This window comes from Thamnophis elegans, chromosome 6, assembly GCF_009769535.1.
Source record: "Thamnophis elegans isolate rThaEle1 chromosome 6, rThaEle1.pri, whole genome shotgun sequence".
Classification (NCBI taxonomy): domain Eukaryota; kingdom Metazoa; phylum Chordata; class Lepidosauria; order Squamata; family Colubridae; genus Thamnophis; species Thamnophis elegans.
In genome coordinates, this window is record NC_045546.1 from 4,214,462 (window position 1) to 4,238,283 (window position 23,822).

A 23,822-nucleotide genomic window follows, 5' to 3' on the forward strand; every position below is an offset into this window, starting at 1 on the left:
GAGTTAGCAACCAGACGTGGGAGTTACTAAGGGAGAGCAATGTTCTCCCCCTTCTTTTAGCTGCATTTGTCTTGAATGAGCATCGTTGTTTTTAAATTCCAGATACGTAATCAGGAAAGAAAGCGGAAGTGGATGAATGAATGAAGGATAAAGGAAATGAAGGAAAGAAAGAGAAAGAGAGAAAATGAATGAGAGAGAAAAAAAGACGGAAGAGGAAAGAGGATGAGAAAAAGAAGGAAAGAAAGAAAGAAAGAAAGAAAGAAAGAAAGAAAGAAAGAAAGACTTACCCTACTCCAGGGGAAGGTTACTGCAAAATCCCAACTCCCTCCCCAACCCCACTAACCTGTTTCCCGTTCTTCTGTGCAGGGCAACAAAAGTGGGACTCGGGAGCGAATAGATGGGGGCGTGGCCAGCCAGAGGTGGGATTTGCCAGTTCTCCAAACTACTCAAAATTTCCTCTACCGGTTTGCCAGATACAGTCAGAACTGGCTGAATACCACCTCTGGCCCAAAAGCTCAGAAAATTAAACCTCTGGTCCCGATGCCCGACCCAGATCGGATCCTGTAATATAGATCCCGTTTCTTCCTTTCTCTCTTTGTTTTTTATTTTTAAAAAACTGGGTGAGTTAAAAGCAACGAAGGCATTATGCACGTCAGATCAAAACAAACCCAAATCAAAAGTGATTAAAAATAATAGGCGTGTTGATCTACAATTTATTCTGCCGTTGGGTGCTGGCGGCGCTCCAGGGATGCAAGAACTGGGCTCAAAATATCTACGCAAATGACGATATCTTATTAAAAAGAAGCTGTATTTCCGTCATATATTCATAGTATGTTTTTTCTCCCAGACTAAACGATATGAGTTATTTCGGAAACCTAAGGTTGTTTAGAGAATTTAACGCCATTAATCCAGAAACATCCAAGCGCCTTAATTTAACCCGTCAGCATGAAATATATTTTGCTCACTCGACCCAATTAAACTCAATTAAAATTAGCAGTATAAAATCAGGGTGGAAATATAAACTGGCAGGAGAGAAATAACAGACAGCGGGACTTGGATTTTAAACCACAATTTAACCGGACTTCTCGCGAGGCTTGCCGATGGAAATTAGGAATAACAGAATAACGGCGTTGGAAGGGACCTGCACACTTTAAACGTGATTCAGAAAAAGGGTTTTGTTGCACCATATTCACACAATCATTACAGGCCTTAGCAGAATAACAGAGCCGGAAGGGGCCTTGGAGGTCTTCTAGTCCAACGCTCTGCTCAGAGAAGAGGGTGTCAATTCCATTTCAGACAAATAGCTGTCCAAATCATGAGCCCCTTTTGCGATGTCCCTCCAAGCCCAGTTAACGGGGGGAGCCAGATTCACTTCACAACCAGGTCACTCACTTAACAACCGCAGTGATCCACTTAACAAACGCGGCAGGCAAATTCGTAAAATGGGGCAGAACTCACTTAACAAATTTCTCACTTAGCAACATACACGTTGGGCTCAACTGTGGTCATACGTCGAGCTCTACCTGTTATGCAGATTTTTATTTTTAATGTTTTGTGCAGTAGGTTATTACTCGGTGAGTTTGCCCATCTGAAAAGTGTATAGACAGAGTTTCTTTTGTGTGATGTTGAACTGTTATTGTGACAATGGAGTACTAGATTAGAGTAGATTGCATTTGTAATACTCTTGGATTTAAAAGTAAGCCACGATTTTCCATCTTGGCGCCTATAGTTGGAAAAAAAAGTCTTATTCTCTTCTTCTAAGGTAAAGTTAAAGGTAAAGGTTCCCCTCGCACATACGTGCTAGTCGTTCCCGACTCTAGGGGGCGGTGCTCATCTCCGTTTCAAAGCCGAAGAGCCAGCGCTGTCCGAAGACGTCTCCGTGGTCATGTGGCCGGCATGACTCAACACCGAAGGCGCATGGAATTCTGCTCTCTTCCCACCAAAGCTGGTTCCTATTTTTTTACTTGCAATTTTTTTACGGGCTTTCGAACTGCTAGGTTGGCAGAAGCTGGGACAAGTCACGGGAGCTCACTCCGTTACGCGGCGCTAGGGATTCGAACCGCCAAACTTTCTTGTTCTACTACTTTTAATTCCACGAAAGAGACTGCCTAGTTGTGTTTTGGATAATGATGAAAGCCTTATTCAAGTATCAGATACCATATTTGGGGTTGCATCAGTGACATTAGTATATTGTTTCCAGCTATTGCATCACCGTGCCTGGTTTCACTGTCGTGACATATGAAAAAAGTCTCCACAAGTTCAGGGAGGGTAACACAACCATCGCCACCACACACCGGTGGCCCAAGAAACGGGGATAAAACACGGGCTCAGAAATCCCCCATTTTATTCAGCCAAGGAGAATTATGGTAGAAAGGCTTTGGCTGTGTGTGTGTGTGTGTGTGTGTGTGTGTGTGTGTGTTTTGAGATAATGCAATTTTTATCTGCAGCTTGACAAGATGTAGAAAATAATTACCAATGAAAAGGTTATTCATAATTTTTAAATGAGTTAATTAGTAAGCCCAGCCAGAGCCGGCTCTCATTACATTAATAAATAATTGATTATACTTAAAATTACACACAGTTTTTCATTAAATCTAATTAACTATCTGCATTTCCCCTCCCTACCTGCTGATTAGAACAGTTAGCCCGATAGCGGGAGTCTCCTCATTAAATATGTTTATGTTGAACGGAAACAATTAATTTTGATTTTAACTAATTCTTTGAGAAATTTGTAATTATAATTCATGGCTGTCGCTGAGAGGTGGGGGCGGGCGGAATGGGATAGTTGAGTTTGTATTTGCTTATTGAGATCTAATGCAAAATAGAAGATAACCACCAAACTGTTAAATATATTTGAATTTACAGTCCATTTTAATTAGTGGAAAAAAACCAACATATTCTGCTTCCGTTCCTTAAATGTTACGTATTTTGAGTCACTCTATATGGGCAGTCCTTGACATGCGACTGTGATGGAGCTCACTCAACTGACGTTGGTCATGACAACTGTAAACTAACTGTCACACAATCAAACCAATTTTGTGACCTTTTCTTCTCGTGGTCATTAAGCGAACCCCTTATTCGTTAAGCTACAGCTTGGCTTAAAACTGGAAGTAACTTTATGATTGTCGGCAAAACCGTTGTAAAACAGATCACGTGACCCTGGGGTGCTACAAATGGTTGTGAATGTGATTGTGTTGCCTGAAGTTCGGTCATATGACTGTGGTGGTTCAGTCATATGACGGTCAGAACCTCGGAACCAAGCCGTAGATACCTCCAGGGAGGTCTGTCAAAACTTCAAACGGTCTCTAAATGGTCGGTCATAAGTTGAGGACTTCCTCAAGTTACAATAGTTCATTTAGTGAGCATTCGAAGTTACAGCAGCACCGGAAAAAAGAGACTTACGGCCATTTTTCACACTTACGACCACTGCAGCATCCCCATGATCGCATGATCAAAATTCGGACACTTGGCAATCGACTCCTCATACTTAAGACGGTTGCAGTGTCTAGGAGTCATGTGATCTGCTTTTATGACCTCCTTGCAAGCAAAGTCAGTGGGGAAGAATTATAAACTTAACAAGCGGGTTACTAATTTACTGACTGCAGTGATTCACTTAACAACTGTAGCAAGAAAGGTTGTAACGTGGAGCAAAACGCACTCACCAAATGTCTCAGTTAACAACAGAAATCTGGGGTTCGATTCTGGTCATACGTTGAGGATTACCTAAATCAGTGTTTCTCAACCTTGGCGACTTGAAGTCCTGTGGACTTCAACTCCCAGAATCCCCCAGCCAGCACAGCTTCAAGTCGCCAAGGTTGAGAAACACTGATCTAAATAAACATGAGCCCGATTTGCTAAATTGGTTAGTTGCAACCAAATCAATGGGGAAGCCGGATTCACTTAACAGCCCTGTGACTTAACTTAATAACGGGAGTGATTCGCTCAACAACGGTGGCAAGAAAGGTGGTAAAATGGGGGCAAACTTCACTTAACAACGGTCTCACTTAGCAACAGAAATTCTGGGCTCAGTTGTGGTCTACCTGTATCCATGTCTTGAAATGTTGATATTTTCAATTCCAAGGACAGAGCAAGTTCAGCATTACAAGAAGTTTTCTTCTTTTTGGGTAGGGAACAAAATGACTTTTATTTTTTGTTTCCTTTAAGGTGAAGGTAAAAGTTCCCCTCGCACATATGTGCTAGTCGTTCCCGACTCTAGGGGGCGGTGCTCATCTCCGTTTCAAAGCCGAAGAGCCGGCACTGTCCGAAGACATCTCCGTGGTCATGTGGCCGGCATGTTTAAATGCCGAAGATGCACAGAACTTTTTTCCCTTCCCACCAAAGGTGGTTCCTATTTTTCCTACTTGCATTTTTTACGTGCTTTCGAACTGCTCGGATGTCAGAAGGTGGGACAAGTCACAGGAGCTCACTCCGTTACATGGCACTTGGGATTTGAACCGCCATGACTCAACGCCGAAGGCGCACGGAACGCCGTTCCCTTCCCACCAAAGGTGGTTCCTATTTTTCTACTTGCATTTTTTAACGTGCTTTCGAACTGCTAGGTTGGCAGAAGGTGGGACAAGTAACGGGAGCTCACTCCGTTACGCGGCTCCAGGGATTCGAACTGCCAAACTGTCGACCTCTCTGATTGATAAGCTCAGCATCTTAGCCACGAAGGTCAGCCATTTGTCTGTGATCCAGAAGGAATCAAACTAGCAGAAGTCATACCACATTCCCATTAGGGTTACCGGTAGTCCTCAACTTACAACCAGAGAGGGCTGTCAAAGCACTATGAAGCAGGACAGAAGTCTTAGAGAGCCGAGGTGGCGCAGTGGTTAAAGGCAGCACTGCAGGCTACTTCAGCTGACTGCAGTTCTGCAGTTCGGCTGTTCAAATCTCACCGGCTCAGGGTTGATTCAGCCTTCCATCCTTCCGAGGTGAGTAAAATGAGAACCCGGATTGTTGTTGGGGGCAATATGCTGACTCTGTAAACCGCTTAGAGAGGGCTGGAAGCCCTATGAAGCGGTATATAAGTCTAACTGCTATTGCTATTAAACGGCTATTGCTATGGCTAACAACCGTGGCGGAAAATTGGATGTTGCTCCTTTAGCGGAGAGATGGGCTGCTTTTAATCGATCAATACAAAGAAATAAAAAAGAAATGCCTCAGTCGCAGTTAATGATTGTTAAATTGAGGACGATCTAAACTTGAAGAGCAGAATGAACCTCCCCGAGATCCTTGGTGCTTTCTGAGCTCGGTGGTTTCCTTCCAGGCGTTGATGACGCACTGATGATGGTACCTACTTTGGTAATCAAACGTCTGCAAGAAAACAGCCCAGGTCAGAGAGCACCAAGGACCTCCCAGTCCCCCCACCTCCTCTTTTCCGCAATTTACACTCCCTTCTAGCACTGATGATGCTACCTAGTTGGGTTATGAAAGGTCTGAAAGAAAACAACCAAGCTCAGAGAGCACCAAGGACCCCACAGTTGTCCTCCTTTTCCCCTCTTTCTCCTTTTCCACAAACCCCACTCCCTTCTAACACTGATGACATTCTCTAGTTGGGTCGTGAAACGTCTGCAAGAAAATAATCAAGTTCAGACAGCATCAAGGAGCCCACAGTCCCTCTCCTTCTCCACAAACCCTCCCTCCCTTCTAGCTCTGATGATGTTATCCAGTTGGGTCATGAAACTGCAAGAAAACAAGCCAGTTCAGAGAATCCTAAGGATCCCCATAGTCTTCCTCCTCCTCTTTTCCACAATCCATACTCCCTTCTAGCACTGTTGATGTTACCTAGTGGGGTCATGAAACATCTTCAAGGAAGCCACCAAGCTCAGAGAGCACCAAGGACCCCACAGTTCTCCTCCTCCTCCTCCACCTCCACCACCACAAATCCCACTCCCTTCTAACACTGATGACATTCTCTAGTTGGGTCACGAAACGTTTGCAAGAAAACAACCAAGCTCAGACAGCATCAAGGAGCTCACAGTCCCTCTGCTTCTCCACAAACCCTTCCTCCCTTCTAGCTCTGATGATGTTCCCTAGTTGGGTCACGAAATGTCTGCAAGAAACAACCAAGCTCAGAGAGCACCAAGGACCCCACAGTCATCTCCTCCTCCTCCTCCTCCTCCTCCTCCTCCTCAAACCTCACTCCCTTCTGGCATTGATGATGTTACCTAGTTGGGTAATGAAAGGTCTGCAAGAAAACAACCAAGCCCAGAGAGCACCAAGGAAGGGCCCCACAGTCGTTGTCCTCTTCCTCCTCCTCCTCCTCTCCCTCCTCCTCCTCCTCCTCCTCCTCTCCCTTCTAGTACTGATGATATTACCTAATTTGATCATAAAATGCCTACAAGAAAACAAACAAGTTCAGAGAGCACCAAGGACCCCATAATCATCTTCTTCTTCCTCCTCCTCCTCCTCCTCCTCTCCACACCCCTCCTACTTTCTATCACTGATGAAGTTACCTAGTTGGGTAATGAAACATTTGCAAGAAAACAAGCAGGCTTAGCAAGCATCAACAGTCCCACATTATTCCTCCTCCTCCTCCTTACCTATATTATCTAGTTTGGTCATAAAATGCAGGCAAGAAAACAAGCAAGTTCAGAGAGCACCAAGGACCCCATAATCATCTTCCTCCTCCTCCTCCTCCTCCTTACCTATATTATCTAGTTTGGTCATAAAATGCAGGCAAGAAAACAGCTAAGTTCAGAGAGCACCAAGGACCCCACAGTCCTCTTCCTCCTCCTCCTCTTTTTCCTCCTCTTCCTCCTCAAACCCCACTCCAAGGAACCCCCCCCCTTAACTCTGAATTGCAAGCATTCTCTTCTCTCGAGAGGAACCGTGTCCCCAAGGGAGGGAGGCGTTGTCCACTCCAACCCATCTGCCTTTCCAAGACTGCTGCCATTGGCTTCTTCTCCAAGTAGCAAATCCAGAGTGGCCGCTTACCTACAAAATACGCCAGCAGCACCACCAGCGTGATGGAGATGAGGATAGCGCTGAAGGCGGCGCATTTCCAGGTGCAATACTTGTATGGCTTCTTCAGGTTAAAGGCGGGCCTGGAAAAGGTGCTTCTGGGGAGGGGCCGAGGGGGGGGCGAGTAGACCGTGCTGGATGTTAAGGGATACCCTGGCGAAGTGGTGCAATAGAGCGGGGACGTTCCACCTGGCTTGAACAGGAAGTGCCTGCAGGAGGAGAAAAAGGACAGGGGGTCAAGGCAGGGTGGAGGCCCCCGCGAAGCCCACCGGGCTCCGAAGCCTCGATGGCAACACAACAGAGGCCAGATTAGCACCATGCATCGAAGAGGAAGGAAGGGGAGAAAAAGGAGGAAAGGAAGGAAGGAAGGGAAGAAAGAGGGAGGGAGGAAGGAAGAAGAAAGAAAGAAAGAAAGAAAGAAAGAAAGAAAGAAAGGAAGGGAGGGGGAAAGAAGATAAAGGAAAGGAATGGAGAGGGAGGAAGGAAAAGGGGAAGGAAGGAAAGAAGGAGATAGGAAAATGAAAGGAGATAGAGTAGAGGGAAGAAAAAAGGAGGAAGGAGGGAAGGAAGGAGAAGAAGAAGAAGGGGAAGGAGAAGGGGAAAGGGGAAGGAAGGAAGGGGATAAAGGGAAGGGAAGGAGAGGAAGGAGAAGGGGAAGGAAGGAAAGAAAGAAAGGAAAAAAAAGAAAGCGGGGGAATGGAGATAAAGGGAAGCAATGGGGAGGAAGGAAGGAAAAGGGGAAGGGGAAGGAAGGAAAGAAAGGAGATAGGAAAATAAAAGGGGATAGAGTGGAGGGAAGGAAAAGGGAGGAAAGAGGGAAGGAAGGAGAAGGAGAAGGGGAAAGGGAAAGGAAGGAAGGAAGGGGATAAAGGGAAGGAATGGGGAGGAAGGAAGGAAAGAAAGGAGATAGGAAAACGAAAGGGGATAGAGTGGAGGGAAGGAAAAAGGAGGAATGAGGGAAGGAAGGAGAAGGAGAAGGGGAAAGGGAAAGGAAGGAAGGAAGGGAAAGAGGATAAAGAGAAGGGAAGGAGATGAAGGAGAAGGGGAAGGAAGTAAAGAAAGGAAGAAAGAAAAAAGAAAGAGGGGGGAAAGGAGATAAAGGAAAGTAATGGGGAGGAAGGAAGGAAAAGGAGAAGGAAGGAAAGGAATAAGGAAGGAAAGAAAGGCGATAGGAAAACAAAAGGGGATAGAGTGGAGGGAAGGAAAAGGGAGGAAGGAGGGAAGGAAGGAGAAGGAGAAGAAGGGGAAGGAGAAGGGAAAGGAAGGAAGGAAGGAAAGAAAGAAAGAAAGAAAGAAAGAAAGAAAGAAAGAGAAATACAACCATTAAAAAGTCTTCAACCCTATGGAGGTACTGAAGATATAACTGTCAGATTGTTTGAATTTATTGTCCTTTTTTGTTTTTGGTTGATTGGAATAAAGAGGGAGAGACTTAGATTTAGGAGGAATTTCACTTGGTTTGATCCGTTGCCTTCCAGGGATCATTGATCAGGAGTTTACAGGTAGCCCTCGACTTACAACACCTCGCTTAGTAACTGTTTGAAGTTACAATGGCACTGAAAAATGTGACTCTGGCGGGCGTGGCCTACTTGGCCTCCTGCACCATGGCAAGGCGGGTGGGGGTGGGATTTTCCCCAGGCTCCAGAGGTTTCGGGAGGGCGAAAATGGCCTCCCGTTTCCAGACATCAATGAGGCCCCTTTTTTCACCCTGCCAGAACCTCTGTGCGGGCCCTGAACTTACCTGGCATCCAAAACAGGCTGCATGGACACTCCTGAGAGGGGATGGGGCGAGGCCAGCCAGTCCTTGGAATTACTGGGTTGGCTAACCAGATGTAAAATTAGCATCCGGTTCACCGCAACTGGTCTGAACCGGCTGAATCCCCATCCCTGAAGTGTTGGCTTAAACCAGCGATGGGGTCATACACCCCCCACCCCCCGGATTAAATGACCGCCTGGACGTAACACCTTTATTATTTTTATAAATCACTCAAGGCAGCAAAAATGTCCAATATTCTTTCCTCTTTCAATTTTCCCCACAACAACCCAGTGAGTTTCAAGTTTCAAGTTTATTAGGATTTGTATGCCGCCCACTCCCATAGGGACTCTGGGCGGCTCACAACAGACAAGAAACATTTAATTTTAAAATTAGAGATAAAAAATAAAAATACAGTATTAAAATTCATGTCACCCATTCCATCTAAAGGGGGCTGGATATCAATCAACAGCCCCAGGCCTGCCGGAACAGCCAGGTCTTGACGGCTTTACGGAAGGCCGGGAGAGTGGTAAGGGTTCGGATCTCTGCAGGTAGGTCGTTCCACAGGGCCGGCGCAGCAACAGAGAAGGCCCTCCCCCGGGGAGTCGCCAGCCGGCATTGTCCGGCTGACGGCACCCGGAGGAGGCCCAACCTGTGCGATATTGTTGGTCGTTGGGAGGTAAGTGGCAGGAGGCGGTCTCTTAGTGAGGTGGGTAGGGCTGAGAGAAAGGAAGTGGTTGAAAATTATCCAGTCAGTTTTCATGCCTAAGGCGGGACTAGAACTCACCATCTGCTGGTTATTGGCCCAAAGGTTTCACACCTAAGGTGGGACTAGAACTCACCGTCTCCTGTTAATTGGCTCAAGACACCCAGTCAGCTTTCATGCCTAAGGTAGGGCTAGAACTCACAAACTCCTGGTGATTGGCTCAAGCCACCCAGTCAGCTTTCATGCCTAAGGTGGGGCTAGAACTCACTGTCTCCTGCTGATAGGCCCAAAGTTACCCAGCCAGCTCTCCTACCTAAGGTGGGGCTAGAACTCACTGTCTCCTGCTGATTGGCCCAAAGTCACCCAGCTGGCTGTCATGGCTAGGGCAGGACTAGAACTCACCATCTCCTGGTTCCTAGCCTGAGAGACCGCCTGCTGCCAATTACCTCCCAAAGACCCATTAGATCGCACAGGGCTGGCCTCCTCCGGGTTCCATCCACCAGCCAATGCCATCTGGCTATGACCCGGGGGAGGGCCTTCTCTGTTGCAGCTCCGGCCCTTTGGAACGAACTCCCCGCGGAGATTCGGACCCTCACCTCTCTCCCTGCTTTCCGAAAAGCCGTTAAAACCTGGCTGTGTCAGCAGGCCTGGGGTTGATGAGCTCCCCTCCCCTCTCGACAGGTGCGGTTGTTGGTCATTTTAAATGTCCATTTTGTACTTGTATGTTTCCCCTTCCCGTTTAAGTTGTTCACCGCCCTGAGTCCCTTTTAGGGAATAGGGCGGCATATAAATAAAATAAAACTTAAACTTAAACTGGTGCCTTCACCACTACGCCAAACTGCATTTAAATCAGGGACTACGTGACCTCTGCTGTTACTGATGTGGCTTTTAAAAATAATTTTATTGGATACACCTTGTGCAATAGCTCGTGCAACGATTATCTGGATTGTTGTTGACTGTCAATTGTGTTCTATGTTTTTCCCGTGTCTTATTTTACTTTTTAATTGAGTTTTCAATTGAGGTAAAGCATTGTGTCTTCGAGAATAAGGTGGCTGTGTGACAGATACAAAAAATAAGTAATAAATAAGGATTTCATCACGATTCCTCACACTGCTTCAATTATTGAATTATTTGCTTCGGTGGATAAAAACAGTAAAAAAGACACCCCCCCCTCCCACAACACTGATGTAGGGTGTAACAAGAAAGAAGTAGGGGATGAGTATTCAAATGAATCGCTAAATCTTAAAAAGACTGTTTTATTATTATTATTATTATTATACAATTGTAACACAGCGGCCAGTTGTATCGCCGGATTTGGCATTGGTTACTAGTCGGGCCCCACCCAGGGGCCTAGGACGTCGTAACGTATTTTCGTAATATGCGTGCAGATCCAAGCAGTGCGGCTTTTTGCATTTGACTGATGGTGATTTTGTCAATTTTTAACTGTTTTAAATGTAATTCCAGTGCTTTTGGAATAGCACCCAGTGTGCCAATTACCACTGGAATTACCACTGCTGGTTTGTGCCATAGTCGTTGAATTTCGATTTTTAAGTCCTGGTATCTTGCGATTTTTTCATGTTCCTTCTCGGCGACCCTGCTATCACCTGGTATTGCGATGTCTATGATTGTGACCTTATTTTTCTCAACCAGTGTGATGTCTGGTGTATTATGCGCCAGTATTTTGTCGGTTTGTATACGGAAATCCCACAAGATCTTGACCATCTGATTTTCGGTGACTTTTTCAGGCTGATGTTCCCACCAGTTTGTTGCTGTTTTAATATAATAATTTTTGCACAAATTCCAATGGATCATTTGTGCTACTGAATTGTGCCGCAATTTATAATCAGTCTGCGCGATTTTTTTACAGCAGCTGAGTATGTGATCAACAGTTTCATCAGCTTCTTTGCAAAGTCTGCATTTGGCATCATCAGAGGATTTTTCGATTTTGGCCTTAATGGCATTTGTGCGGATAGCTTGTTCTTGCGCAGCCAGGATTAGTGACTCTGTTTCTTTCTTTAATGTACCTGTTTTTAACCATAACCAAGTTTGTTCACTGTCCACTTTATCTTTTATTTTTTCCAGAAATTGACCATGCAGTGCTTTGTTCTCCCAACTCTCCATTCTTGATTTTATCACATCTTTTCTGTATTCTTGTTTTGTCTGTTGGGCCTTCAGTAGATTATTTTATTATTATTATTATTATTATTATTATTATTATTATTATTATTATTATTATTATTATTATTATTATTATTATACTTTATTCATTAAACATGAAACTCAGCCAACCGAACATCCAAAAATGGTTCCACCACAAAACCGTGGTAGACAAAAGCGCGCTCGACGAAAGCGTGTACGTGACGTCATCACAGCGCAACGAAAACGTCGCGCCGTGAGCGGTAAATTTAAAAATAAAGCGAAAACCTTACCCTAACCCCCCCAAACCTAACCCTAAACCTAACCCTAACCCTTAACCTAACCCTAAACCTAACTCTAAACCTAACCCTTAACCTAACGCTAAACCTAACGCTAACCCTTAACCTAACGCTAAACCTAACCCTAACGCTTAACGTAACCCTAAACCTAACCCTAACCCTTAACCCAACCCTAACCCTAACCCTAACCGTTACCTTTATGTGAATCGGCTTGGTTTAATTTAATTTTAATTTCAATTTAATGTATTTTTTATTTTTTTCGTCGCGCTGCTGATGTCAGGTACGCGCTTTCGTCGAGCGCGGTTTTGTCTACCGCGGTTTTGACGGGTCACGTCCAAAAATATATCACAAATACTACTGACTGGTGTTAATGGTTGATATGGATTGCTGCCAGTGTCCTGGGTATCAACCAAGAACATTATTATTATTATTATACAATTGTATCACAGCAGCCAGTTGTTTCGCCGGATTTGGCATTGGTTACTAGTCGGGCCCCACCCAGGGGCCTAGGACGTCATAACGTATTTTCGTAATATGCGTGCAGATCCAAGCAGTGCGGCTTTTTGCATTTGACTGATGGTGATTTTGTCAATTTTTAACTGTTTTTCCAGTGCTTTTGGAATAGCACCCAGTGTGCCAATTACCACTGGAATTACCACTGCTGGTTTGTGCCATAGTCGTTGAATTTTGATTTTTAAGTCCTGGTATTTTGCGATTTTTCTTATTATTATGTATAATTATTTATTAATTATTATTATACAATTGTATCACAGCGGCCAGTTGTTTCACCGGACTTGGCATTGATTACTAGTCGGGGCCCACCCAGGGGCCTAGGACGTTGTTGTTGTTGTTATTATTATTATTATTATTTAATCTTTAGTGAGATTTACAGCCTTTGGGGCTGGTTAGTAGCTCAACAGCTTGAGTCCTAACCAAGGACTTAGGAACTGTTAAAGTAACGTCGGAGGATGATGATGATGATAATAATAATAATATTCCATTTCTGCCTGACTTCATCAAGGTTACTCCCTTGGGGCTAGAAAACTAATAATTACCTATTTGTCATTCAATCTTACTCAACTGTAGCCTTGATGTTTTTTTCAGAATGCGGCTAATTCTGAGGCACCATATACTGATATTATCCCGTTATTAGAAATACAGGTAGTCCCCTCCGTACAATAATTCATTGTCAACTTGCAAAGCATCCCTGGCCTGCTCTCGAGTTGCCATAGGCACGGAGGATGGGACACTGATGATGCACCCACAAACAGAAGCACATTCGAGGCATATCTTTCTCAAGGCTGTCTCCCAGGTTACCCTCAGCAGCCAGAGGGGAGTGATCTCTACAGGCCATGAAAGTGCTCTGTTGGAGAATGTGATTTATGACACATCCTTGGGGGGGGGGGAACAGGGTCATAATTGGCCCGTAAATTATGTGGGGGCAGAGTTGGCTTCTCTTGGGTAGTGGAGACACATTGCTTCTAATAAATAACTGGATTTCTTTTGAAGCTTGGCTCGAGGCTCATGATTTAATTAGGGCATCTGTCAGAACCCCAACATTTGTTTAGTGATCGTTGGAAGAAACTCAAGACTATTTTTCACACTTTACAACCGTTGCAGCATCCCTGTGGTCACGTGATCAAAATCCAGACGCTCGGCAACTAATTCACATTTATGACAGTCACAGTGTGTCTTGGGGGGGTGTCACATGATCTCCTTTTGTGACCTTCTGGCAAGCAAAGTTAATGACGAAGCCAGATTCGCTTAACGACTGTGTCCCTCGTTTAACAACTGCAGTGAGCCACTTAACAACCGTGGCAAGAAAGGTTGTAAAATGGGAGAAAAGTCACTTAACAGCTATCTCACTTAGCCATGGAAATTTGGAACTCGATTGTGGTCGTAAGTCGAGGACTACCTGTATAGTACGTTCTTCAAAGTTTCTCTTCCAAGGGAAACAAAAAACAAAAAACAAAAAAACAGGAAAAGTACTGTGGAAGAGAAAAAGCAGAAGGATCAAAAGGTGAGAAATGTGTGTCTTTTTTCCTGTCATGCTTGGAAAACATCCCATTAGGTAAACTGAAATCCGCACCGATTCGAAAACAAAACTTCCGGGCCCATCTTCCACGTCCTCTTAAACGGCCAGTGTTGCCTCCGGCGTTAGTGAAATGATGATCAGGACGAAGCCAAAATGAGGATGGCATGAATTAAGCATATTAACGAGGCTGCCATTAATATGTACAGGACAATTTTTTAAAATGTTCCTTGCGCCGAATTACCTCACGGTTTTCACTCCGTGGGAAAAGAAAGGGAAGGGGGGAAGGGATTAAATGAGACAGGAAGTTAGAGGAGAGGCAAAACAGATGAGCTGGGTTTTGGCATGCAAGATTAAAAAATAAAAATAAAATAAATTACCGCATTAAGCATATCAACATACCCATCATTGTAAGCAGCGTCATGTCGGGAAGAGGTAAGAATGTCCATCTCAATGAAGTTGTCCTGTAATGTCTCAAGGAATGTCTGCTTTGGTATGTTTCTATGTACAGGTGGAAACACGAATGAAGGCAAGTGAGACATGCAGCTATGAAGCGTGGCACCCTCACAAACCCAACAATGGTTATAAGTGTGGCTGCGCATGGAATTAGAATGAAGGGGCCGCCATCGGTCCATCAGCATAGTGCGTGGCAACATAAGAGAGATAGACAGCACTGGAGAAGCACCCACTCCCGTCTCAACAAAAATCTACTTGTTGTAGGTTTGTTGGCTGCCGGGCCTTCCGGCAGCTCAATCGGAGGAGGAGGAGGCGTCGGAGTCAGGGGCACGGAGCTCCAAGCGGGAATGGAGCTGTCATAGAGAGAGCGAGACAGAAGCAGAACCCGGGCCGTCCGTCATCCCTCAGATGGAGAGTGAACAGCCTCCAGGTCTGGAGGTGGCTGATGAGGAAGAGGAGGAACAGCTGGGTCCAGTGCCTGACACGTGGATGTGCAGCAGACAGAGGAGAGGAGAGCAGTGGAAATCTATGGGCTGGTCCTTGGGATGGAAGAGCCACCACTGCTAGCAAACCCTCACCCTAGCTCTGGGGATAAAAGGCAGGGGGCGGAGATGAATTGATGTGGCAGACAATTATTCATCCCTCTGCCGGATGGACTTCTTAGCCTGTGTTGAGAGAAACTTTTTTGCCGGGACTACCGGCGCTCCTAATAAAGGAATAATTGATTTAAATACAGAGGTTTTGTTGTTTTTGGGGAACTGGGTCAGAACACGCCCCGTCACACTCAGTCACAGCGAAAAATATTGGCATCACAACAGGGATATCCCAATGAAAAGCTGGTTGGCCTTCATACAGTTCGTTTAGTGACCAAAGTTACAACAGCACTGAAAAAAGCGATTTTCACCCCTTGTGACCGTTGCAGCATCCCCACGATCGGATAATCAAAATTCAGACGCTTGGCAACTGACTTGCACTTATGACTGTTGCTGTATCATGTGACCATCTTTTTGTGGCCTTCTGACAACCTAAGTTAATGGGGAAGCCAGATTCACTTCACGCTACCTGAACGAATGTCGTGAAACATGGGCAAAACCCAGTGGAAAAAACTGTCTCGCTTAGCGACTGAAACGTTGGGCTCGATTGCGGTCGTAAGTCGAGGACTACCTGTATTTCTAAACACAGATTGATGATCTTGGGGCTACCTCAAGGAAAGGTGATAATCACACAGAGAGTAAGATTCCCGGTGATACAAAACAAGGTTAATCTGAAATTTTCATACAGTTGCAAGGCTGGATTGAGATTATGATCAAAGCTCCCCCCTCTAATTACTTGCAAAGGGATTATTCTTTATACTATTTATGTTGTTTGTATTTTTTTTTGTCATGGATCGCACCAGTGACGCTAAAACCAATTTTGTTGTATACGTGATGTACAATGACAATAAAGGCTAGACTATACTATTATTTTTCGAACCGCCGACCTTTCTGATCGAAAAGCTCAGCGTCTTAGCCCCTGAGCCACCGCATAACGGAGTGAGCTCCCGTGACTTGTCCCAGCTTCTGCCAATCTAGCAGTTCGAAAGCAGGTAAAAAAATGCAAGTGGAAAAATAGGAACCACCTTTGGTGGGAAAGTAACAGCATTTTGTGCGCCTTTAGGATTTAGTCATGCCGGCCACATGACCACGGAGACGTCTTCGGACAGTGCTGGCTGTTCGGCTTTGAAACGGAGATGAGCACTGCCCCCTAGAGTCGGGAACGACTAGCAGATATGTGCAAGGGGAACCTTTACTTTTACTATACTATTAGTTTATAAGTGCCTCCAGATTTAATAGCTTTGATGCCAAAGCTATTAGGAATCTAGAAGCATTAGACTTGGATTTTTTTAATGGGCATCGTAACTACGGACACGCTAGCAAAAACACAGAATATGCCAATCAAAAAACATCAAAGGAATGGTACTTTCAACAATCTTCAATTCAGTCCCAACTTTCATTCTCTTTGTGCAGCTTTTAAATTTCGGTTGCAACCTGAATTGTTAAAACCCAAGACAATCTTCCAATGTACTTACCCTCTATTACAGGAACTCATAATTCAACAAAAAGGAAGAGTTGAAATTTGCACACTGAGTTTACACAACAGCCCAAGAGACAACACAAACAATTAATGTTGTCTGTGTTGTGGCCCACCAGTGGCCAGCAAAGCTGGCGGCAGATTCGGACAGTGAGGAGGTTGGGGAGGAAGATGGGTCAGTCCTGGAGTCTGGGGAAGGCTCTGATGAGGGCTCTGCGTTGGAAGCAGAGAGTGGGCCAGAGTCGTATGCCAGTTATCAGCTACCTTCAGAGTCAGACATCAGTGAGGCAGAAGAACAGCTGGAGCCTGTTCCCAGTGTGAGCATGAGCAGAGTTGCGAGACGAAGGGAACAGCTAAAGAACAGGGGTCGACTTGGGAGTAAGGCCACAGATGGACGGTGAATGGCCACTCCCAGAGGAAATCAAAGAGGAGCGAAAGGGGAGTGGAGTTTGCAGGAGACAATGAGTCCGCTTAATTAATTCGTGACTCTCCAAGACTCCTTGCCAGGTTTTGCAGATCTCGGCCTGGCAGCTCTCCTAACCAGATAAGGTCTGTGACCGTAAATCCTCCCTCGAAAGACTTTGCTGGATGTGAAGGAGCAGAATTCACAGTCAATTAATAAAAAGGGTTTTTTGTCGGGACAACAAGGAGTTTGCTCCATGCTCTCGGGAAGCCTCGGTCAGAACAATCTGGAGCCAAAGAGACATAATGTATCCAGATAACGAAGCAAGTTGATGCCTAGAGAAGTGAGTGGAATGGTTCGTGTCAAAATAGTCTAACTGGGTTTATTGAAACCCTGGCTGTTGGGCCCTTGCTGCTGTCTGAACTTGGCTGTTTGCTTTTAGACGTTTTATTACCCAACCCGGTAATGTTGTCAGTGCCAGCAAATCGTCAAGAAAGCCACCAAGGTTGGAGAATGCCGTCTTATTCCTTATTTTTATTTTATTTTCCCGTTAAGCCTTCGATGGTGGCTCTTTTTTTTCTCTTTCCTTTTCTTTTCCCATTACGGGGCAGTCCTCGTCTTACAACATTTCATTTAGTGACTATTCAAAGTTACAAGGGCACTGAAAAATGTGAGCTACGGCCGTTTTTCAATCCGGCCATTGCAGCATCCCCATGGTCATGCCATCAAAATTTGGATGCTTGGCCACCGGCTCACATTTATGACGATTACGGGGGTCCCAGGGTCACGTGATTCCTTTTGGCGACCTTCTGACAAGCAAAGTCTATGGGGAGGCCAGATTCACTTAGCAACGGGATGACTAACGTCCCAGCTTCGGGGAACTGTGGCGAGGAAAGTCGTAAAACTCGCTTAACGAACACCTCACTTCGCGACATCTTTTCTGAAGAACTGAAGAAGCTTCTCGAAGGATGAGAAGCGAAACGTCTTCGAGGAAAAACCAAGAAAGTCCAGATGCCTTTTGGAAAAAAAAAACAAAAACCTTTGGGATAACTATGATGTCAGGCCTGCATTTATATTCCTTTTAGAATTTTGGCCTGACACACTTTCTCTTATTTCATTATGCTGTTTCTTTAGTATAGTTGATGGGAGGGGGGAATAGAAAGGAGTAGGATTGTGGAATGTATTGTTTTCATTCTTTATTAGAAGCCAAGGTAATCTTTTGTCTCTGCACTTTTACACCTGACCAGAAGCAGCTGGGTGTGGATCAGGGGTGGGTTTCTCGCCCCGTTCCAACCGGTTCAGTTGGAACGGGGCTGGCGGCGTCCTCGTGTACGCGTGCAGTGCACGCATGCGTACTAGCGCCTGTGCGATGCTCCAGCTGCTCCTGGAGGATCGTGCAGGCGCTGTATGCGTTCTGCGCATGCGTGGAAGCGCAGAACTCGTCAAAACCGGGTAAGAAACGCGGGCAGGCGGGTGGATCCTTCGGCGTTCCCGGAAGTTACTTACTTCCGGGTTTGCCGACCAATCGGTTCGCAGGGACCGCCGCGAACCGCCTGAAACCCACCCCTGGTGTGGATGCCAGCGTGGAAGAAGAAGATTGGACCATGTGATGGATTGTGGGTGTGGGGACAAGATCATGAACTTTTAACTGGGTGGAATTCTGATGTCATTTCCAGAATTGGGATTATCACAGGTGTGCCTAAGATGTCTGCCTTATTAAATTGGAACTTTAAGGATCGTTTTGCCTTGGACTCTGATTTAATTCTAGATGATACTTGGAACACTGACATATGACTTATAGGGCTGAGAACCTCGACAGACATTCCACAGGCAATGATAGAAGTGGGAAAAATACCTAGATTGAACAGCTAAGAAATAGAGCCTGAAAAAGATAAAGATCCAAGAGAGGAATTTTGTAGGCAAGTTTTTTAAAAAAGCATAGCAACTAAAGTATTGAAGCGGGCAACAGAAAATGGATAGATGATTTCTCTTTTTTGTTGTTCTGTTTTGCTTTTCTTTTTCTCTTTCTTCTTTTTTTTAGGTAGATGACATGACTAGAAATTAGGTAGGATAGAAAGAAAACATCTTTTACACATTAAAAAAAGAAAAAGAGAAAAGAAAAGTTAGGAATAGGAGATCAGTAGAATAGTATGCTTTAATTAGGATGTGTGTAAGCTACACTAATACTTCTAAATGTGTAAAGTAATTACGTTAAATGCTGATCATATAAAAAATTGAATTTGAAGATGTATGTTGCTAATAGAAAATAGATGGAAAAGAAATGCTAACTTGATTTATCTCTAAAGAAAAGAAAAAAAAGTTGATATTGCTTATATATGTTAAAAATCAGAAATTGGAAAATATAAGAAGAAGAAAAGTAATGCAACTAAAATTGGAAATGATGTAGAATGGTGTTTGTGGAAACGTTAAAGTGGGAATCCGGACAACACTCTCTTCACAAAAGTAACAAAAATAAAATATTTTTTTTATAAAATAAAAAAGAAAACGTCTTTTAATAAAGGGTGACATGATTAAAAGTTAGAAAACAGATAGAAATAAGAGAAAAGTGGAATATTAGTGTATACACGTTTATAGAGTTTCCTATAAGAGCCGAGGTGGCGCAGCGGTTAGGGTGCAGTACTGCAGGCCACTTCAGCTGACTGTTATCTGCAGTTCAGCGGTTCAAATCTCACCGGCTCAAGGTTGACTCAGCCTTCCATCCTTCTGAGGTGGGTAAAATGAGGACCCGGATTGTTGGGGGCGATATGCTGACTCTGTAAACCGCTTAGAGAGGGCTGAAAGCCCTATGAAGCGGTATATAAGTCTAACTGCTATTGCTATTGCTATATAACAAAACAAGAGCAATAACAAGAGAAAACATGGAATAATTGAATGATGACAGACTGCAACTTAATATAAATATGCATTATAATTAGAAATATATTCTAATGCCTGATCATTAGAAAAATTACATTTGAATGCAATAGCTATGATAAATTCTACTTGTTTCATTTGTATTAGAATGTGTGAGACCCAGGTGCCACACTGTTCACACATTGATATGTTTGTAAAAATAAATAAATACAAATTTGAAAAAAACTTTTTTTAAAAAAGACATTCAACAGGCATGAATTAGAAATAGAGAGCTTGACAAACGCTAAAATCAAAGCTAGCTGTTGTTTGCCTTCCCACTTCCTAAGAACACGGGCAAAAAAATGGAAATCATAAAGTTGGAATGTTTGATGGATGATCTCTGCCAGGCGGCATAGCAGGGAGGACACCAATGAAAATTTATCCGTCGTTAAGAATCCTTGTCATCTCGTTTGTGGCTGCTGTTTTCAAAATGAAGTTGTGCAATTTGGCAGGAACTTCCCCGCTATAAAAATAAAAAAAACAAACGAGATAGGATTCTGAGGGACGCAGCCGCCATGCAACGGTCCATCACGAAACCAATACGAGGAAGTGAGGTTAGGAGAAAGGAAGAAAGGGGGGGGGAGATTGCAAAAAGCAGAAAGCAAAAGAAAGAAGTAATCTCCCAAATACTAGGTTTTAAAAAAAATAAATTTCTTGAAAACTATAATCTTTCGGCAGGAAGATTTCGAAAGGAAGTTCTGCTGGCTGGAGAATTCTCGGAGTTGAAGTCCACAAGTCTTAAAGTTGCCAAGTTTGGGAACCACTGCAGTAGATAGATACCGGTAGACAGACAGACAGATAAGAGAAACAGAGACAGACAGACAGACAGACAGACAGAGAAATGAAAGAGAATGATGATGATGATTGATAGATAGATAGATAGATAGATAGATAGATAGATAGATAGATAGATAGATAGATAGATAGATACTGGTAGACAGACAGACAGATAAGAGAAACAGAGACAGACAGACAGACAGAGAAATGAAAGAGAATGATGATGATAGATAGATAGATAGATAGATAGATAGATAGGGAGGGAGGGAGGGAGGGAGGGGGGAGGGAGGGAGGGAGGGAGGGAGGGATAGATAGATAGATAGATAGATAGATAGATAGATAGATAGATAGATAGATAGATAGATACTGGTAGACAGACAGACAGATAAGAGAAACAGAGACAGACAGACAGACAGAGAAATGAAAGAGAATGATGATGATAGATAGATAGATAGATAGATAGATAGGGAGGGAGGGAGAGGGAGGGATGGATGGATGATAGATAGATAGATAGATAGATAGATAGATAGATAGATAGATAGATAGATAGATAAATAGATACTGGTAGACAGACAGACAGATAAGAGAGAGACAGACAGACAGACAGAGAAATGAAAGAGAATGATGATGGATGGATGGATAGATAGATAGATAGATAGATAGATAGATAGATAGATAGATAGATAAGGGAGGGAGGGAGGGATAGATAGATAGATAGATAGGGAGGGAGGGAGGGATAGATAGATAGATAGATAGATAGATAGATAGATAGATAGATAGATAGATAGATAGATAGATAGATAGATACTGGTAGACAGACAGATAAGAGAAACAGAGACAGACAGACAGAGAAATGAAAGAGAATGATGATGATAGATAGATAGATAGATAGGCAGACAGACAGACAGACAGACAGACAGATACCAGTAGATAGACAGATACTGGTAGACAGACAGATAAGAGAAACAGAGGCAGACAGACAGACACAGAGAAATGAAAGAGAATGATGATAGATAGATAGATAGATAGATAGATAGATAGATAGATAGATAGATAGATAGATCCACGTTCCATTGGATTACATAACCGATGGCAGTAATAAACAGGAAGTACAATTATCCAAAATCAGGATGGGAGAAGAGCAACGGGGCCGAGAAACACCAGGGAGGGAAGGTCAGGTCAGGATGGAAAAGGCAACTCATTAACTAATGCGGGCGCTGTACGGAACGCCTGGCGTGCTCGAGCAATATTTTAATAAGAGCGCAATGCAGCCAGGAAGCGTCAGATTATTGTTTCTTAACAAGATTCCTGTGCAGTCGTCTCCAATTACATCCCCTTCCCACCCGCCCTGCTCAGGAAGTAAATCTTTTCAATATATCGACCGATTGCAGTTTAAGTGGGATATGGATGGATGCCACGTTGGGGGATGAAACTAGGCGAATGAACATCGGGCGTCTGGGTGCCCCCTTTTTAAATTTATTTATTCTACGCGTGCTCATTTTTAAATGGGCAGTGTGGCCTTACTAGCTCCTGCCAATATCAATGATATTTTAAGCGATGGGAGACAAGTAGGATATATTTTTCCTTTCTCTCTTTCTCTTTCTCTCTCTCTCTCTCTCTTTCTCTCCCTCCTCCTCCCTCTCTCTTTTTCTCTCCCTTCCTCTCCTTCCCTCTCCCTTTCTCTCTCTCTCTCCCTTTCTTTCTCTTTCTCTCCCTTCCTCTCTCCTTCTCTTTCTCTCTTTCCCCCTCTCTCTTTCTCTTCCTTTCTCTTTCTTTCTCTCTCTCCCTTTCTTTCTCTTTTTCTCCATTTCTCTCCTTCTCTGTCTCTTTCTCCCCCTCTCTCTTTCTCACCCTTTCTATCTCTCTCTCTTTCCCTCCCTTTCGCTCTCTCTCTTTCTCTCTCTCTCTCCCTTTCTCTTTCTTTCTCTCCCTTTCTTTCTCTTTCTCTCCATTTCTCTCTTCTTTTCTTTCTCTCTCTCTCCCCCACTCTCTTTCTCTCCCTTTCTTTCTCCCTCTCCCTCTCTCTCCCTCCCTCTCTCTCTTCAGTGCTAGAAATTGGTTGGAAATAAGCTGCAGGCAGCGTTTGATTTACAACCGTAATTCAGCCCCAAATTTTTGTGGCTAAGCGAGTCAGTGGTTAAGTTAATTTTGATCTATTTTAACAATTTTTCTAGAGCGATGCGGTGGCTCAGTGGATAAGATGCTAAGCTTGTGGATCAGAAAGGTTGGCAGTTTGGCGGTTCGAATCCCTAGCGCCGTGTAACGGAGTGAGTTCCCATTACTTGTCCCAGCTTCTGCCAACCCAGCAGTTCGAAAGCACGTAAACAAGTGGAAAAATAGGGACCACCTTTGGTGGGAAGGGAACAGCGTTCCATGCGCCTTCGGTGTTGAGTCATGCCGGCCACATGACCAGGGAGACGTCTTCGGACAGCACTGGCTCTTCGGCTTTGAAACGGAGATGAGCACCGCCCCCTAGAGTCAGGAACGACTAGCACATACATACGAGGGGAACCTTTACCGTTACCTTTCTGGACACAGTTGTTAAATGGATCATGGCAGTTCTTAAGTTAGTAATACGGCCGTTAAGGGAATCCCCGCTAACTTTGCTTGTCAGAAAGTCACAAAAGGGAATCACGTGACCCCCTGCACCATCATAAGTATGAGTCGGATGCCAAGAGTCTGAATTTTGATCCCCTGACCACGGGGATGCTTGCAAGGAAACCACTGTGGTCGTTAAGTTAATTAAGTGGCTAAGTGAAGCTGGCTTCCCCATTGACTTTGCTTGGGAGGAGATCGCAACAGGGGTTCACATGACCACATGTGGCACAGCAATCGTCGTAAGTATGAACCAAGCGCCTGAACTTTGATCACGTGACCACGGGGATGCTGCAACGGTCTGCAAGTGTGAAAAACCCCAAGTCACTGTTTTTCAGTGCCGTTGTAACTTGGAACGGTCATTAAATGAACTGCTGCAAGGTAGACCTATACTTCAGGAAACCTAACCAGGCAGAGACCAGAAGCTAAGACAGTGTTTCTCAACCTTGGCAACTTGAAGATATCCGGACTTCAATTCCCAGAATTCCCCAGCCAGCATTCGCTGGCTGGGGAATTCTGGGAATTGAAGTCCGGATATCTTCAAGTTGCCAAGGTTGAGAAACACTGAGCTAAGAGGAGTGAAAACAGGCCATGTCCTTCGGGATTGGGAGGCATATAAATTTTTATAAATAAATAAATAAATTTTATAAATAAATTATGGATAAGGAATTCTACATCGCATATAGTATTACCCTGTTTTCCCCCCAAAATAAGACCCA

The 23,822-nt window shown here is 44.2% G+C and overlaps 2 protein-coding genes across 2 annotated transcripts in view; both read right to left on the minus strand.

Moving 5' to 3' along the window:
• The window catches only part of LOC116510234 (teneurin-4-like), a 92,541-nt gene that overhangs the window by 67,067 nt on the left and 1,652 nt on the right, over positions 1-23,822 (minus strand). The window contains exons 2-3 of the mRNA XM_032219703.1: positions 14,292-14,390; positions 6,940-7,175 (exon numbers count right to left, since the gene is read on the minus strand). Of these exons, the coding sequence (XP_032075594.1) occupies positions 6,940-7,175; positions 14,292-14,338 (283 nt within the window). The 5' untranslated portion in view covers positions 14,339-14,390. The remainder of the gene's footprint in view (positions 1-6,939; positions 7,176-14,291; positions 14,391-23,822) is intronic.
• The window catches only part of LOC116510235 (teneurin-4-like), a 142,833-nt gene continuing 139,120 nt past the window's right edge, over positions 20,110-23,822 (minus strand). Inside the window, exon 5 of the mRNA XM_032219704.1 lies at positions 20,110-20,194. Within this exon, the coding sequence (XP_032075595.1) occupies positions 20,110-20,194 (85 nt within the window). The remainder of the gene's footprint in view (positions 20,195-23,822) is intronic.